The following is a 17108-nucleotide window of genomic DNA, read 5'->3' on the forward strand; positions in this document are numbered from 1 at the left end:
TAACAATGTCTTCTTTTAATAAAATATCCAGAAACATAGTCAAGTTATGCCCAAAATAGCTCTGGAGTTAAATGTTTTAGTGCTCGGTGCACATTGCTTGTTGAGGATAATATCAAGATGATACAAAGCTCTGTCAATTAAGGAATGTGCTGTATCTGGCAACTTGTTACTACATTGTGACAAAAACTACAACATCATTAGTTTCCTTGCAATAAAGTTCATTCTTACCTAATTAGTTTTGTATTTTAAACTGCCTCATTTTGTCCTTAAAAGCTGGAACTCAGGTGTATCAATTCCTCAAACTTTACTTCAAAACTTTAAAGAAAGGAACAACATTGCTAAATGACTCTAAGACAGACATATTAACATTATTTATACTATCATAATTTAATGTATATAAATTTGCTTTTTAATATAAAATCATTTTAAAAATTCAGAGATACTTCATTTTAGAGATAACATTTAAAAGGCACCTCTTAACTAATGATGTAACATTTTACTCAGTTTAAAGGACATTATTAAATTAAATGTTTCATTATTTATACATACATACACACATTTTATAAAATTACTGGTATGAAAACAATCTGAATAATAGATATTAAGTCATGATTAAAGGACTTTTCTTCTTCTATATTGTCTGCTTTGCAGTCAATAGCAACTATAGACTATAGCTGATCTAACTGAAACCAAATAATCTTGAAAGAAGAGATAACAAACCACACTATGACCACCAATTCAGATGTTTAGTCTTAATCTGCAGGGCAAACCTATCAGAATTATTAAAAACCAACCTAGCCTATGTGTGATAGCAAAATGTTGCAAAGTTTGATTTACACACTAAGTGCTCCCACACAGCTTGTTGTTGTTTCAAGTGTTAATGATTTAACATTTTAGAGGTAGAATTCATGTCAACGCTGACAGTGAGTCCAAACATGGAAACATCCCATTATTGTTCTGCTTTAAAGTAACTGATTAATCCTTGAAGCCCACATTTCTAAGAAGAAAGAAAATGGAATGATTATATTGAAAACATGTCGATTTAAGAATTAATAATCTTAGAATATTGTGTTTTTTAGAATGTATACTATGTGCGTCAAATTAGAACATGTCAGATTAGAAGTATCTTCAAAATAGCCCATACTCACATGATTTTAATTATACAAAAGCACCCGCTAGGTATTAATTATCTACCTGCCCTCATCTCTCCCACATTAAAAATGGTAACTATAAGATTCAGAGCTTAACTTTCTAAAAGTACATTGTCTCTGGGGGAAAAACCCAAAATACAGATCGAAGGTCACATTTAATTTTGAAATATTATGTAAATTAAGCATATGCCTAAAACCAAAGGACTAAGCTACTGATTTAATTACTTACTTTTCTGTTCGTTCTGTTGTTATTGAAAATGCCCCCTCTGGAGAAGGTGATGGGGATCGCAAAGTTGAGCTAAATGGTGATGAAACAGGAAAAGTAGTGGTGGTGTTGCCAAGCCTTCGCATCTCTTGAATGGCCCGTTCCCTACCAAGTAGAAAATTACAACTGAACTCAAGTTGCACTTCCAAATACACTATATTGCCAAAAGTATTCGCTCACCTGCCTTTACTCGCATATGAACTTACTGTGAGTGACCTCCCATTCCTAATCCACAGGGTTCAATATGACATCAGTCTACCCTTTGCAGCTATAACAGCTTCAACTCTTTTGGGAAGGCTGTCCACAAGGTTCAGGACAGTGTTTATGGGAATTTTTGACCATTCTTCCAGAAGCACATTTGCGAGGTCACACACTGATGTTGGATGAATTTACGTGGCCTACCACTTCGTGGCTGAGTTGCTGTCGTTCCCAAACACTTCCGCATTCTTATAATACAGCTGACAGTTGACTGTGGAATATTTAGGAGCGAGGAAATTTCACGACTGGATTTGTTGCACAGGTGGCATCCTATCACAGTTCCACGCTGGGATTCACTGAGCTCCTGAGAGCGACCCATTCTTTCACAAATGTTTGTAAAAACAGTCTGCATGCCTAGGTACTTGATTTTATACACCTGTGGCCATGGAAGGGATTGGAACACCTGATTCTGATTTTTTGGATGGATGAGTGAATACTTTTGGCAATATAGTGTATTTTCTCATGCAGAAAATGATTCGCCATTTTTCTATACAATAAATTGGAATCACTTTTTTAAAAAATTATTTTCTTTGCTAGCTGTTAAGAATTTTGTTTACAGTCAGAATTTGCTTTCCAGTAACTCTAGATCACGGATGTCAAACTCGCGGTGTCACATTGCTGTCACATGACGCTTTGTGAGTTTTCCGCTTCACGGAGCTGGGGTGGGCATGGCCTGTTATGTAACGCATCTAGCCAGCGAGCCGCCTGTTCAGTGACAGCTTGAAGTTACAACAGCTCTGAAACAAATGACAACTTTTCACACTTACGACCATCTCAATGGTCACATGATCAAAATTCGGAAGCTTGGCAACTGGTTCATATTTATGATGATGCAGTGTTGCCGGGTCATGTGATCTCCTTTTGCGACCTTCTGACCAGCAAAGTCAAGGGGGAAGCCACAGTCACTTAACATTGGTGTTGCTAACTTAACAAATGCAGTGATTCACTTAACAACTGTGTCAAGAAAGGTTGTAAAATGAGACAAAGTGCACTTAACAACTGTCTTGCTTAGCAATGGAAATTTTGGACTTAACTGTCATAACTTGAGAACTACCTGTTGATTTTAGGTGGTACAGATATTAGTTGAAGAGAGCTTAGTAAGGAAAATCTGGTTTCCAGTCAACATTTTTAATTGAATTATAAAATACAAAATGCAGAGTAAATAAAAAAGCAGTGGGGGGGGGGAAGGAAAGGAGAAATGAGGAGAGATAAGAAAAAGAAGCATTGACTTCTGACTCTCTGTTACACTAAAATAAGGCATTCACATCAAATCACAACTTTTTGCTTTTTCATAATAATATGAACAAGCCATTTCTATAAAGGTCTATCAGTCTAATTGGTAAAGCCCAAAGTCAAATTTTCATTCTTTTCCACATCAAGCACCAAGTTTCCATGTGGAAACAAAAGTACTTATGTTAATTTTTTAAATCAAAGTAGTCAATTTTGCCATTTCAGCCAACTCCATCAACTTCCAGGATAGATCTGATTTCAAAGTGAAGTGATTTTTTCCCCTCCTGGCTACGACAACAGGATTGTTATAAAGGCGTTGTAAGCAGAAAGCTGGGCCTAAATGTCTTAAATGTCCCTGTCTTTCTCCTTCCTTGTAAACCTGAAAAATACTAAATGAAGGGAGGAGGAAGTAACAAGCATCATTCCTTGCAGTAAATCTAAAAACGATCCTCAGCAGATAGCCCTAAAAGTGCCCTCCTGCCAGCCTGTTAATCAGCTACGTGTAGAAACCAGCAAATAGTTGGTTTTCGGATGCTATTTGCCCTGGCAAACTATTTGGTTACTGGGAGGAAGCCTTGTTCAATCTAAGCAACAGATAATTGATCACAGGTTTTTTCCCCATTTTAAGGCTTTAAAAAAAAAACATATCAATTTCCACAGATGCTTAACTGAAAGGTCTTGTGGTATTTCCTGATAGACATTAGTTTATTTTAAATGGTAATATTTAATGTAACACATTTTGAATATGCCCCCTTTTTTTGGCTTTTTATGTTGTAAACCACAACAGCATGGAAAGAAGAGTAAGAAATAGATTGCATAACTAAGAAACAGTACTGAAGATGAATTATTAAACTAGTTTTAAAATTTTCTGTGCAACGCTATAAAGTATGCTTTTCTGATTTCCTCCTTAAATGGGAGTCAGAACAGTTGCCTTTTTAATAAAGCTAATTCACATACCGTTCAAATTGCTCTGTTGTCAGCTGTCTTTTCACAATATCATAATCAGTCTGCAGCTGTGCAAGTTTATTTCGCAGTATAGAAACTTCTCTAGTAAGACTTGTTCTAAAAATATTTTAAGACAAAGAGAAAAATATCTATTACACGTTCACAGATGGCATTGTACCAAAGCTTTAAAAATAGCTGCAAACAGATAAACAGAGACCTAGAAATTAAGAAAATATACCCATATTTGTGCATACACATACAAAAAGTTCTTAAAATAAAGAAACCAACAATTTACCACAAAACAATCTACTTAAAATGTGTATATTTGGAAATGCATTGACCTAAAACTTAAAACAATGCATGCACTTGACATATTGCTGACAGAATTTCTTCGGTATTGCAATCTTTGAATTTCTAAGGGGCCATAATGAATGAGATACTTGCCTATGAATAGGCAGTACTATATGTATTTGTAGTGACAATTGTAATAATCTAAAACAGTGTTTTTCAAACTTGGCAACTTTAAGTTGTGTGGACTTCTGCTCCCAGAATTCACAAGTCATCCTGACTAAGGAATTCTGGGAGTTGAAGTTCACACATTGTCAAGTTGCTAAATTTCAAAAACACTGATTTAAATGGTTTTCCACCACTGCAGCCTGAAGAATACAGATTGACGTATGTTGCTTTTAGCATATTATACTTTATATCTTATAAAGGGCACATGCAAGATAAGACATTAACCATACTTTCATGAAAGAAACACATAAACCAGAAATGAGAAATAATTTCATCTTTCAATGCAAGTTAGGCAAATTGCAATTCCAGGGGAAATATTTGAAGCCCGTTGTTTCTTACAAAACCCTTCTCACATTGCTAATTAGAAAATCCGAATTTCATTATGTAAACTTGTTGTTGTTGTTGTTGTTAATAATAATAATAATAATAATAATAATAATAATAATAATAATAATAATAATAATATTTTCAAGAATGGAGACATTTTTTGCCTTAAATTCAAACAGCTGAAAGAAAAATATTGTAAAACGGGTCATTTTAGACTTTTCAACATACAATTTACTCTCCGAGAGCGATAACTTGTCTTTGAGCAATTGTATCTCGGAATCTTTTTCATGGGTTATCAAATGGTTCTGAAAATCGTTGTCTCTGCTGGTAGACAAGAGGGTTTCCAGGTTTTGTATTGTAACTCGTTCACTTGACAGTTGCTTTTTCAACAGCTCCGTTTCTGACTTTGAATTTTCAAATTCGGACACAATCTAGAGCATAAAAAGAATTGATTTAATAAATAACCTCACAGTAGCTAAGTTAGCCCACAGTTTCTATCCTCCTCTCCATTAAGCCCCTTCCGGATTACACCTGCTTCTTCTCCCATCTCTCCCAGGGAAGCTTTTCAAGCCACAGTGGCTTGAATTTTTTTTTTTAACTTTAAAGTATATATATCTATTTATTTTACTGTCAACATGTTACCATTTTTCTCTTTTACCCTCTCTAATTCCAGAGATTTGGATGTTAATTGACGTGAGAGCAGATCTTTGCCAGATTCCAGTTTGAGACATAAATCTCTAACGGCAGCCACATCGTGATTCATTGAAGATTTTTCTTCTTTTTCACGCCTGAGAATTTCTTCCAGCTTGGCCATATTTTTTGCCATTGAAGAAATTTGCGACTCATACGTTTGATGTGCAATGATGTGCTGCGTGAAAGACAAAAGTAAACTCTTTTTACAAGCACGGACTTCTATTATATTTTTCTATTTGCACTCAGTTATTCCGAAACAAAACAAACGAAATCCATATCAACATGGAAGTATTTTTTTTTCTTCCAAAATACATTTACAACTATTTGCAAGACTTAACAAGTAGTGGGAAAGAGCAGGCATAAATCTGGAATTAGTTTTCCCCTTGAGACCATACAGATGATTAATGCCATCTGCTCCTTGTACAAATTTCTAATTAATGTCAAGGTATTTGATTAAGAAAAGCACAATAAAATGGTCTAGGAAGCTATAATTTTATAATTACCTCTTGAATTTCTTTTTCCAATAATTCTACTCTTTCTCTAAGGTGTCTTCGTTCAGTATCAATCGAAAGCAGCTCTAATCGCACAGAGCTGTTTTGTCCCTCCGCTTGATGGGCCTTTACTTCCCATTCTTCGGCTTGGCTGTGAAGCATCTGGAACTTCTCCAATAATTCTTTATTTTCTCTTTCCTAGTTTTAAGACAAAATATATCCACTGAGCAATAAAGCACTGAAACAAAAGTCTCAGCTACTATTTGGCCTCTCTTCTGTTTAGAAATGGTCAGCAATTTGTTCCACTGAAGAAACCTGAATATGCATTATTTTCAATATGAGATAACTTCAGGATTAAAGGATTATACTGTTACATGTAACACTTTAAAAGATTTGAGGCAGATATGATATCAATTGATCATTACATGTAAAATGTAATACCTTGTATCAATTTGCTATACTGATTTTACAATAAATAATTTGGATTTTTTCAATGTTGTCTAGGTGTATGTATAAAAAAGCAAGGAGATCAGCCTGGCAATCAAATGTAAGTCAGTCAAATCTTTGTGTTTCCCTAAGGTTGTGAAAGTTGGAGCTAAAAAAAAGCAAGACAGGAAGAAAATTGACTTGTTTGAGCTGTGGTGCTAGAGAAGGATCTTGTCTATCCAGCAAAGGTACTAACAAGCAAGTCCTGGAGCACATAATACATGTCACTGGAAGGCACAAATCACAAAACAGTGTCTCATTTATTTTGGCCATGTCTTGTGGGGAAATTCACTGACAAAGCAATTATGTTTGGAAGAGTTCATGGTAAAAGGAAACCAGGCCACCAAAGGACATGGTAACTAGACACCATCAAAGCTGACACCAGCCAGAGCAGAGAACAACTCAAAGAAGTGCAAGATCAGAAGATATGGAGAAACCTGGCTCATAGAATCACCAAGGATCGGACACAACTGAATGGATAACAACAACATCATCATCATCTGTATGTATGTACACTATTCACATACTGAAGGTTCTAAATACAACAAATCTCGACATCTACATAGCTAGATGTATCTACCTGTATGTGTGTATCAATGACTGCATAGTCATTGATACACACAATGACTATGATTGCATAGTTGTGCATTTGTGACAAAGTCCCAATTTGTTTTAAATCTAATGATAATTCTAAATAATACCCCTCCTAACTTTCATAGTAATGATAGAACCTGGTGAAATGTAGCTTAAATGTTATAGGGCTAAGAAAGGACACTTCCCTCAATGTTACTCTTTTCTCTTAAAGAATAGATTAAAGAATTTTTCTTTGTGTACTAACTTGATTACTTTTCTTCAGCTTACTTATAACATTTAAATAAGATATATTTTATGTTTGATTTTATATAGTAGTTAAAGGCACTAGGCTAGAAACCGGGAGGCCATAATTCTAGTCCTACTTTCGACATGAAGCCATGGGTGACGTTGGGCCAGTCAATCTCCCTCAGCCATATGAAGAAAGCAATGGTAAAACACTTCCAAAAATGTTGCCAAGAAAACTGCATGGACTTTTCCATGTAGTGGCCAGGAGTCTTGCAGTGGCCAATAATGACTTGAAAACTCAAAACCAAAATTGATTTATTAAATAATAATATTTTCATTAATATTGCTCACCTTTAAGGCCATTAAACTTTCATATCTGGAGACTTCAGTAATATAATTATGAACTCTAACTTTCAGATCTTCTTTTTCATGCAAAGTTTCTTCCAATTCAGATGAGATTATCTGTTTATATTACATACTGTTAGACATATAATTCACAAAATAAATAAACCACCTGATGACAAAGCAGTACAATTAAATATGATCCCTTCCATATCAAAACTGAACTACAGAGAGACAGCTTGTAACAGGGTTTCTCTTTGTTATTAGTTCCTCATATTCAGATTTTTTTAAAAAAAAAGCAGCGTTCAGTCTTGTGATTTCCAACCTATGGGTAAGTAATTTTCCTTATGGAAGATTTGGGACAATGCCTATTTTGGTATTGATACTTGGCACTGGCAATGCCCACATTGGTATTAGCACTTGGCACTTCAAAAAATGTAATTGATACCTAATTAAATATTTCAAATGATATAATTATTCAATGTTTATAGTCCTTGATTTATGATGGTAATTGAGCCCAGAATTATAGTCTTAAGTCGAGGTGATTGTTAAGTGGGTCATTATATGATTGTTCTTGCTTTTGCAAGCTTTTTTGTGGTTGTTAAATGATGGCTGTGATTAGTGAACACTGCAGTCATTAACTGAATCCATTAAACTCAATGGGTGTTGTTGTTTTAAATATCTGGCACTCAGGCTGTAAGTAGCTTATGTGATGTTGAACCTATGGCACGTGTGCCAGTGGTGGCACGCAGAGCACACGCACCATCGCCAGCTGCTCTTCTGGTTTTCGGTGCGCGCATGTGCAGTGGCCAGCTGATCTTTGTGCGTGTTGGAGTCCCGTAAACCGGAACACCAGCTGGCTGGTGTGCATGCTGGTCTTTTGAGTTTTTGGGGTTCCGGTGAGCGCATGCGCATGTTCCAGTTTGGGCGCTTGGTGCTGAAAAGCTTCACCATCACTGGTATATAGGCTTTACAAACTCAGAAAATTTAGAAAACCTACAAGCAAAATACTGTTTTTTTAGAAAGGTAACCTGGGATATTAATGTATAGTTCTATTAGAGAGCATGATATTGGAATCTATAACGAAAAAAACCAGGACTACGAGCAAAGTAAAATGCTTACAAAAACTCTTCACGCTCCAAAATATGTTATACAGATAGTTGTAGTTGAACAACTATAGCAAGCATTCAGTTGTTACAAGGGTGCTGAACACAAGGGACTTATGACAATCTTCCTAGTTAAGGGTGTTCCGACCTGATCTTGATTCGGACACGTGGCAACCAGCTTGCAATTATAACATAGCAGTGTATCACAGTCACGTGATCGCCATTTGCGACCTTCACTGCCGGCTTCCAACAAGCAAAATCAATGGGGGAAGCTGGTACAAAGTAGCAAATGATGACATGATCACACAGGAATAGCCTAATCACAGGAACTGAGACTGCCACAACTGCCCTCATAGGTTGGTGTGGTCACATGAGGTCACATTTTATGACATCACTTAGCAATGGAATTGTCAATCTCAATGATCATTAAGTGAGGACTACCTATATTTTATTTTACTTAAAAACAATGTTGACCTTGTTTTGGTTACAATGATGTTTCTGAAGAGGTACATCACATCTTTTGTACATATAGTTTTTACTGGTACAAAAATCAATCACAATGTGCACTATTTGAATTATTTCCTACCTGGTTTTCTTTCGTCATTGTGGCTAGATCATCCTGTAATCTTCTGTTTTCCTTCAGAGCCATGTCTTTCACTCTGACGGTTTCTCCAAGCTCTGAGTGTACCGCATCAAACTGGCGGTGGAGACTGGCAAGTTCACGGTCTTTCCCATTTAAGGCATCCTTTAATTGGCTAAAAAATGCGGGATTTAGAAAATCTTAATTCATCTTTTTGCAATACATATATATACACATGATGGCCATAATTTAAAAATTATAGCAATTAACTAAAATTTATGTTTGTACTGAATAGTACTAAAGATAGTTTGCATATTACCAACAAGTACAGAGCCGTTTATACCTGAATTTCTTCCGCTATGGTACAAATGGCAGCATTGATAGAAGACAGATATGATGCTAAGCTTTTATTAATTTTAACCGAGTTTGTAAAATAAGCTAGCTTTGGTTCATAGTCAAGAAAGCACAGGGTACTTCCCAATTAAAAGGAGTCATTGTTGCTTCTCGTGACCCGACAATTGCGCGATGGACATATCCGCGCTGATGAAAGAGCGCCGATTTAAACGCGACGTCATAATCGCGACGACAAAAAAGCAACGATAAAATCGCGACATAAACGCGATGATGACAACCACAAGAGAACCTCAGCCTGGAGCCTCCCTGCTCAGGGAGAAGGTCTCACCTTGAAGACACCTGAAATGTTCCCTGTGCCACGCAAGCCCTCTTAGGCACAGCCAGGGGCTCTGCTGCCTCTCTCCCCAGTTGTCTGCCCGTCCTCCAGCTTCATCCCTGTCCCTCTCAATGCCCACTGAGTCCAGAGACACAACCTGGAGTCCTTTTGGCCCTCTCTGGTGGTCAGTCCGGAGCAAAGGCCCAAAGAAAGTTTCTCCCCCTCTGCTTCCAAGCTCACAGCAGCCCCCATCTCCCTCTCATCCTCCAGGAGAGGCAGCTAAATCTTAATTCAAATGTTCATTGAGCATTAAAACGGGAGGAGAATCAATTCCATCACCTGTTTCTGCAAACCCAGCTTGGGGGGGAGGGGGCATATACACGTTCCACTATGTTAAAGGCACAGCACATTCACTCGCGATTTTGTCATCACACATTTGTTGTTGTGCTATTGTCGAAAATCAATTAGCGATTTTGATGGCGCTCATTTGTCCGTCACGGTTTTGTCGGCGCGCTTATGTCTATCACGCATTTGTTGATGACCCGTTGCTTCTAGCTATGCTACCCATGAAACTATGAAGCACTTTCTGGAGCCTGAAGAGTGGTAGTGTATATTCCCTGCAACTAACCAGTAGTACAAGGGGCAAGTAACAAGGATATTTTCTTTTCAGATCTTTTGACAAGAGGAAAATTGACACTCTCAAGAATGCCTCCCATACCTTGCCCTTATTTTTAAAACTGTTAATTTTCATTTGAAAAAGTCTGAAAGTGAATACTTTAATTAAAGTTTTCAGAAATCTAATTAGATACCATACTAAATTAATAGCGGTTTAGCAGAATTAGAAAACAATTCAGAAAAGCTAGGAAATAGCTTTACAGTGAAATGTTATATCTTCAGTGAGATTAAAGTGAATGATTATTAAAGTGGTTTGAATAAAGAAAGTATAATTGTTTCAGAAGGTAACCAGACATTTTAAAAAAAAGATATAGTATATTTTGGGTTCCCATCATCTTATCTTAAATAAGCATTACATTTAATAACTTCTCTGATATATAACACAATTGTCTAAAATAAAATTAGCTAAACTACACATTTCAATTTTTTCTTTCTTATATTTTACCTCACGAAGTATGCAGTAGCTCAGTTAATTCTATAATCTTATTAAAATTACCCCTGACTTTGATTTTAAAATCAATTTCAGAATAACCAAAAGTTATAATTTTATTACTTACGCTAAAGACAACTCCAACTGAGCAACTGTTTTTTGTAAGCTGAAGATAGTTTTTTCCTGTTTAAAGAGATGGAGTTATGCATGTTGTGTATTTTCTTTTCCTGTAATTTTAAATCTAACATAGCATTAATGAAACAAAGTAATTTGACAAACCATCCTCTCTCTATCCTAATCAAATATTTATTTCAAAACTCCTACAACAAGCACACGACACTTATACATAGCATTATATAGACATATTAATACAACTTTAATATATATTTATAGTTCTCTGCCATCCACTTATAAGCAATTTAATTCATGATTTTACAGGCAATGTAAGTGGCAAAGTTGTTAATTGTAATACTCCTAAACATTTACTACATATAATTATTGTCTTTCAAATATTATTTTGCTTGTTTAATTTTTAATTTTCACCAATTTTCTAACAAATTGCAGAAGCCAAATTATGTCTTCAAATCTTTTGAGTGTATAGAAGCATGTATTAATAATAATCATAATTACAATGATCCAAGAAAAATGAATAAAGTTCAAAGTAAAACATGAAAATATTTGTCAAGTAGCTAGGGGAGAATGGAAGAGTGGGGAAGAATGCCCTTTTTATATTATTTTTAAATAAGTTCTTGTTACCAAAGGTAATTTACATCTAACCACTTGTTATATGTTATTTCTCACTACCTTCAAGCTAGGAAGCAAGGCATAATATCAATTGGGCAAAAATACTATGTATCTGCATCTGGGAGGACATGATAATTCTTGGCTAACTTTTTCATGTTTTGTGTCCGTATTTTCCCATGAAAGTATGGAGGTTTCTCTGCTACTTAGAACCTCTACACAGAGCTTAAAATATCCTATATAACAGAGTTCCCCCAACATTTCCAGATTGGCGGGTTGGCGCAGCCTGTGTTGGCAACAGTGGGGTGGGGTTGTGAGGATGGTTTTGCACATGCGCACCATGCTTTCACAAATGCAGTTGCATGCCAACCACACGCTCAACTTGCCCACCATTTCCGTGGATTGGTTCCAAATGAGCTGCAGCCCGGCAGAGGGCCACAGTCTGGGGCTTGGCGACCCCTGCTGTATAAAACAACTATGTGGATGGCGTTGTGGGTTGGGAGAACAGCTTTGCTCCATGGGAAGAATGGAACAGAAGAATTTCTATTAGCCTTCCGTAAAGACTATCCTTTTACTGAGAGCTGGGAACACCCATCTATCCTCAAAGTGGGTAATTGCTGAATTCTGCTTGATACTGTCATCAATTTTATTGCTACATCAGGTGGTTCCAGAACCAAAGCTGAGATCAGATGCCATCTACTAATCAGCACCTTATCTCTGCATCAGCCATTGTAGTGATATAAGGCTACAAAGTGAACTTATGTCGTGCATGCTTATGTCGTGCAGGCAAATACAACTACCGTATTTTTCAGAGTATAAGACGCACTTTTTCCCCTCAAAAAAGAGGGTGAAAATCTGGGTGCATCTTATACACTGAATACAGCATTTTTGACCTCCCAAAAACCCACCCCCTTTGCAAAAATGGCCGTGCATAGCCTTTAGGAGGCTTCCAGAGTGCTGCTGAGGGCTGGGGAGGAAAAAAATGAGTGAAAAACAGGCCTTTTTTGCTCATTTTTGCCCCCCAGCCCCCAGGAGCACTCTATAAGCCTCCTAAAGGCTACGCATGCCCTTTTTTTGACAAAAAACGTGCCCATTTTCACGAAAAACGGGCCATTTTTGGGAGGTCTGAGAGTGCAAAAACTTTTTTTAAAATTTGTCTCTTTAAAATCTTGGTGCGTCCTATACTCGGAAAAATACGGTAAGTTTTTAAGAGTCCCACATAACACCTTGGGGCTAGCTTTCTCAGATTAGATGGTTGTCTTGCTCCTCTTTCTCTGTAATCCTTCTTAATATTTTTTTAAAAAAGGTTGTTAAAAGAAAGAGAGAGAAATTAACAGAAAAAGAGCTATAGGGAAACAAAGCGAAAAAGGCCTGTAAGCCTTTTTTGAGTTAAGCAAAAATGCAACTGAAAACAAACTACTCCCTTAGGACAAGGGTCCCCAACCCCCAGGCGGTGGCCCACTACCAGGCAGTGGCCCATTTAGAAGCAGGCCGCACAAGTGGCAGGCAAGCGTGCATGTGTGCAGCTCCATTTGCGGGAGCTATGCGTGCTCAAGCACATACCTGCCGCGTGCATGGAACCATTCCCTCTCCCTCCCTCCCTCCGCCAGGCTGCCAAGCCAGAAAGATTGAGGACAGCTGCCCTAGGAGAAAGGGCAGCTAAAGTCTAATTTGCAAAATGCCTGTCTTTTGGGAAGAAATGGCCCATTCAATAAGATCTTTCTACATTGCATTAAAACTGCCATATTTGAAGGGAATCATACACGAGGAACAGTTGCTTTCTATATAAACCGTGAATTTGCTGTAGAAACAATCCCTTTGCCATTCTAGTTATCAATCATTTTACCTTAAATATCCCAAATCCTTCCTTAGTTGCATATCTAGCAAATAACATTCTTCCCTTGATTTAAAAAAAAATTAAGATAAAATGGTTGGGATAATCCATTTCCTGCTTTGCATAAATACCTTGTTAGATAAATTGTCTTCTAGATATGCAATTTTTTCAGTTTTTTCATCTATACTCTCCTGAAGGCTGTCTTTTTCCTTATCCAAGGCATTAACGGTACTTCTGAGCAGAAGAAGAGACTCATTTTGTGATGTGCTCTTAGTTTGGAGTGTAACTGAAAAGAGCAAAAAATGTTAGTTAGTTCACCCGCTTTGACCATGCAAAACTCTAAGCCCTGTAAACACACCAATATTGGTGTTATTTGTTCTGGATTCCTCTGTTCTGGATTATGAGATTGTTGTTGGTAAATTCTTTTGTTACACTCAACAAATGATTGAGGGAAGAACAATCATCCCAATTTAACTTAAAAGTGTATTGCTTTTTACAAAACCTGAAAGCCTGAAATCAGCTATGTGACCTTGTTAAGTTAAAATCCTGGTGAAGTTTGTAAATATCTGACAGAATGACTACCATTTTTAATTTTGACCCCCCCCCCCCAAAAAAAAGTTCTATTTATTTATTTTTTTACATGTATAAATGTGCCAGCTCTATGATCACTCTGGGCAATGTAAAATAAAAATACCAAGAAAATATAGGTTTTTTTTTTTATAATCTATATAGAAAGAATTATAAAAACATAAAAACATAGATTATACAAATGGGAAGCCTCAAAATCTAGAAAAGCAATAAACACACACACACACCCCATTATATTTCAGTAACTTGTAATCTACACTGTATAATTATTAATGGCATGCTCTCTCTTTGATTAAGTGTATTTTGAGGTAGTGAAACAAATGGATTTTTTTTTGTTTTGCTTTTTCCTTAATTAAGCTTTGGAATCTGTAATGCACATAATTAGAATTTCTGAAAATGCTAATGGAAATAGAGCAGTGGGCAGAGCAAAACAATGTATGCAACGCAGATTATATTTTGTAGATAAAGGGCACATTTCTAATCCTGATTTTATTTCATTCATACATGAGTATGGTATTCTATACAATTATTGTATGAATTGGAGCAAACTAAACTTGATGTCATCAGTCAAATCAATAATTTTGACATGTATGAGAAACAATATTTCATGTTGTATTCTAGCTTTTTGTTTGATATAAGAACTCCAAGAACTTTTATCCCATCCTTTTATTCAAAGATAAAAACACAATTAGTGTCTATAATTCCTTTGAGTATTTTGGATGTCAGCATTTGAATATTTTTTCTGATAAAGGGGCAAAAATGACATTCAAGGACTATGTTCACAATTTGTAGTTGTTTATACAGAGCTTTTTATATTTTATTTTGAATCATTTTTCATTAATGTTTGCATGTATATTTTTCACCGTTAATTAATTTGAATAACATAAAGTTTAAAAAATACCCGTAGAGAAAGAAAGGCCAGAAACTAGAATAAATTCATCTTGAATGCTTAAGTATTCAGCCTCAAGTTTGAACTGGACATTTATTATTTATCTTATGTTTACTCCTGTTAAAAACCTGACTGTGAATGATTTTGTATAGAACTGAACTAGATTTCTACTTTTTTTCCTTAATAATACAGTACAGTCTCATTCACCTATTTTGTCCTCTAATATCTCAATCTCCTCTTGAGCTGATTGAAGTTCATTTCCTTTAAGAGTTAGTTGATGCTGTAGCTCATCTATGGATTTCTGAATCTGTTCATTTAATAGTCTGTAAAATCAAGACAGTTAAGTTAAATACAATATTGGGCACAGGATATGAATCCATTTTTACTGTATCTTCAGTGGGTATTTATAATCTATAAAAATAGTGAGTTAGATTGAGTAAAAGACCAATGAGTGCTATAACTGTTAGTTCGGATTTTCAAGAATTAAAAATCCAGTTTTCTTAATGAAGGTCCAAAATTGTCATTTTAATTTTTGTAAGTATGGATATCACCAGACATAATTACACATTGAAACTGAATGACATTCCTTTTAAGAAATACACCCACCCCCAACTTTCCAACAAAATAGGAATTTTGCAGAGACCAAGGACTGTTACCAACTAGGTAACATCATCAGTGTGAGTGAATGTGGGATTTGCTGCCTGTTTATATACACTAGCTTGCTCTGCCACTTAATATTAATCCCTGCATATCTGGGCATATAAACCCTAAAATTTCTGCTAATCACTATCTAGGAACTCACATATAATAAGAAATATCTGTGATATTAATCACTGGATTAATATTAATCTCTAGCATTGTCTCATTTCTCATCTTTTCCCATTTTCTCATCTTTTCTACTTTCTTCTATTGATACCTTATGATTTATCAATTGTTTTTTAACTTATGATTAATGATTGTAACTATGAGTATGACCTATTACTTACTATTACTTATTATTATATGTACACTGTGAGTTATACACTGGAGACAAATTCCTTGCTGGTCCAATCACACTTGGCCAATAAAGAATTCAATTCAATTCAATTCCTTATTATTTCTATTCCTATTCCATATTCCATTCATTCCATGTGTGTAAATTAATATAAACCTTTTCTAAACAAATTCGGCATAGATTTTTCTTACTACTCTGTTCTGGGCCCCCTCCATCCGGTAATGAACGCAGACACAGGCTTAGCTGTTTGCCACTCTTTATTCACAGCAATTACAATCCTGTTGGCTGAAAGCCCAAACACGACTCACTGGCAAGAAGTTGGCAGCAACCCAGACTCCAACAGACACGGGAACACAAGGCAGACCAGAAAAGGAGTTCTCCAGATTACTACGAACGGTTGTATCCTGCAAAAGGACTCCTTCCAAAGTCTCTTCTTATATACTCTCTTGGGAGGGGCCAAGCCACAACCACCTGAGCTTAATTATCTCTTATGAGTCTGTCTCTGTAACTGCTGCCTCCGTTTCTCTGTCCTATGTTGCCTGGCGTCAGGGACAAACTCCCTTTGATCTTCCCCACTGCTCCATGCCTCAGGCAGCTCCTGGTGGCCAACCAGCCTCTCTGGTCCCTGCTCTGAGTCGGAACCCTGCCCAGGGTCCTCCACATCTTCCATAGCAGACTCATAGATTTCCTCGCTATCGGAGTCCATCAGCAGCTCCAACGGCTCCTGCTGGGCCACAACACTACTCAATTATCAGATTAGCCATATTATTACTTCCAGTTTGATTATCAGGCAAATGCAAATCGGAGACTTCTTTTTAGGGCCGTGTCACTGAAGCCACAGCATCATAGAATGACACAAATTACAAATATGCCTTTACTAATTATAAAATGCACAGATGAGCTTACTTTAGTGAAGTCATTTCTGTCTTGCACTGTGCAGAATCTTCAGAAGTATTTAAGAGCTGATGAGTCTTCATGCTTAGCTCATCTTCCAAAGAGCTTATTTTGTCTTTTAACAATGACACTGAAGATACTTGATCAAGACGTTCTGTTTCCAACTGCGGAGCAAAAGAAATTC

General features: G+C 36.4%; 1 protein-coding gene across 4 annotated transcripts in view; it reads right to left on the minus strand.

Moving 5' to 3' along the window:
* The window catches only part of CEP135 (centrosomal protein 135), a 43726-nt gene that overhangs the window by 378 nt on the left and 26240 nt on the right, over positions 1 to 17108 (minus strand). For 3 of the 4 annotated variants that reach the window (XM_087724713.1, XM_087724710.1, XM_087724711.1), the window contains 12 exons: positions 16937 to 17088; positions 15244 to 15359; positions 13691 to 13845; positions 11112 to 11167; positions 9216 to 9384; positions 7533 to 7643; positions 5889 to 6074; positions 5351 to 5560; positions 4921 to 5123; positions 3862 to 3966; positions 1381 to 1521; positions 229 to 315 (listed from right to left, as the gene is read on the minus strand). In XM_087724713.1, coding sequence (XP_087580839.1) covers positions 267 to 315; positions 1381 to 1521; positions 3862 to 3966; positions 4921 to 5123; positions 5351 to 5560; positions 5889 to 6074; positions 7533 to 7643; positions 9216 to 9384; positions 11112 to 11167; positions 13691 to 13845; positions 15244 to 15359; positions 16937 to 17088 — 1653 coding nt within the window. In that variant the 3' untranslated portion in view covers positions 229 to 266. Of the gene's footprint in view, positions 1 to 228; positions 316 to 362; positions 998 to 1380; positions 1522 to 3861; positions 3967 to 4920; positions 5124 to 5350; positions 5561 to 5888; positions 6075 to 7532; positions 7644 to 9215; positions 9385 to 11111; positions 11168 to 13690; positions 13846 to 15243; positions 15360 to 16936; positions 17089 to 17108 lie in introns of those variants that run through there. The other variant, XM_087724712.1, reaches the window with a different exon arrangement.

The sequence above is a fragment of the Thamnophis sirtalis genome, unplaced genomic scaffold (genome assembly GCF_051295495.1).
Source record: "Thamnophis sirtalis isolate CommonGarterSnake01/CBP01778 unplaced genomic scaffold, rThaSir2_p1.2 scaffold_10, whole genome shotgun sequence".
In the NCBI taxonomy this organism is placed as follows: Eukaryota; Metazoa; Chordata; class Lepidosauria; order Squamata; family Natricidae; genus Thamnophis; species Thamnophis sirtalis.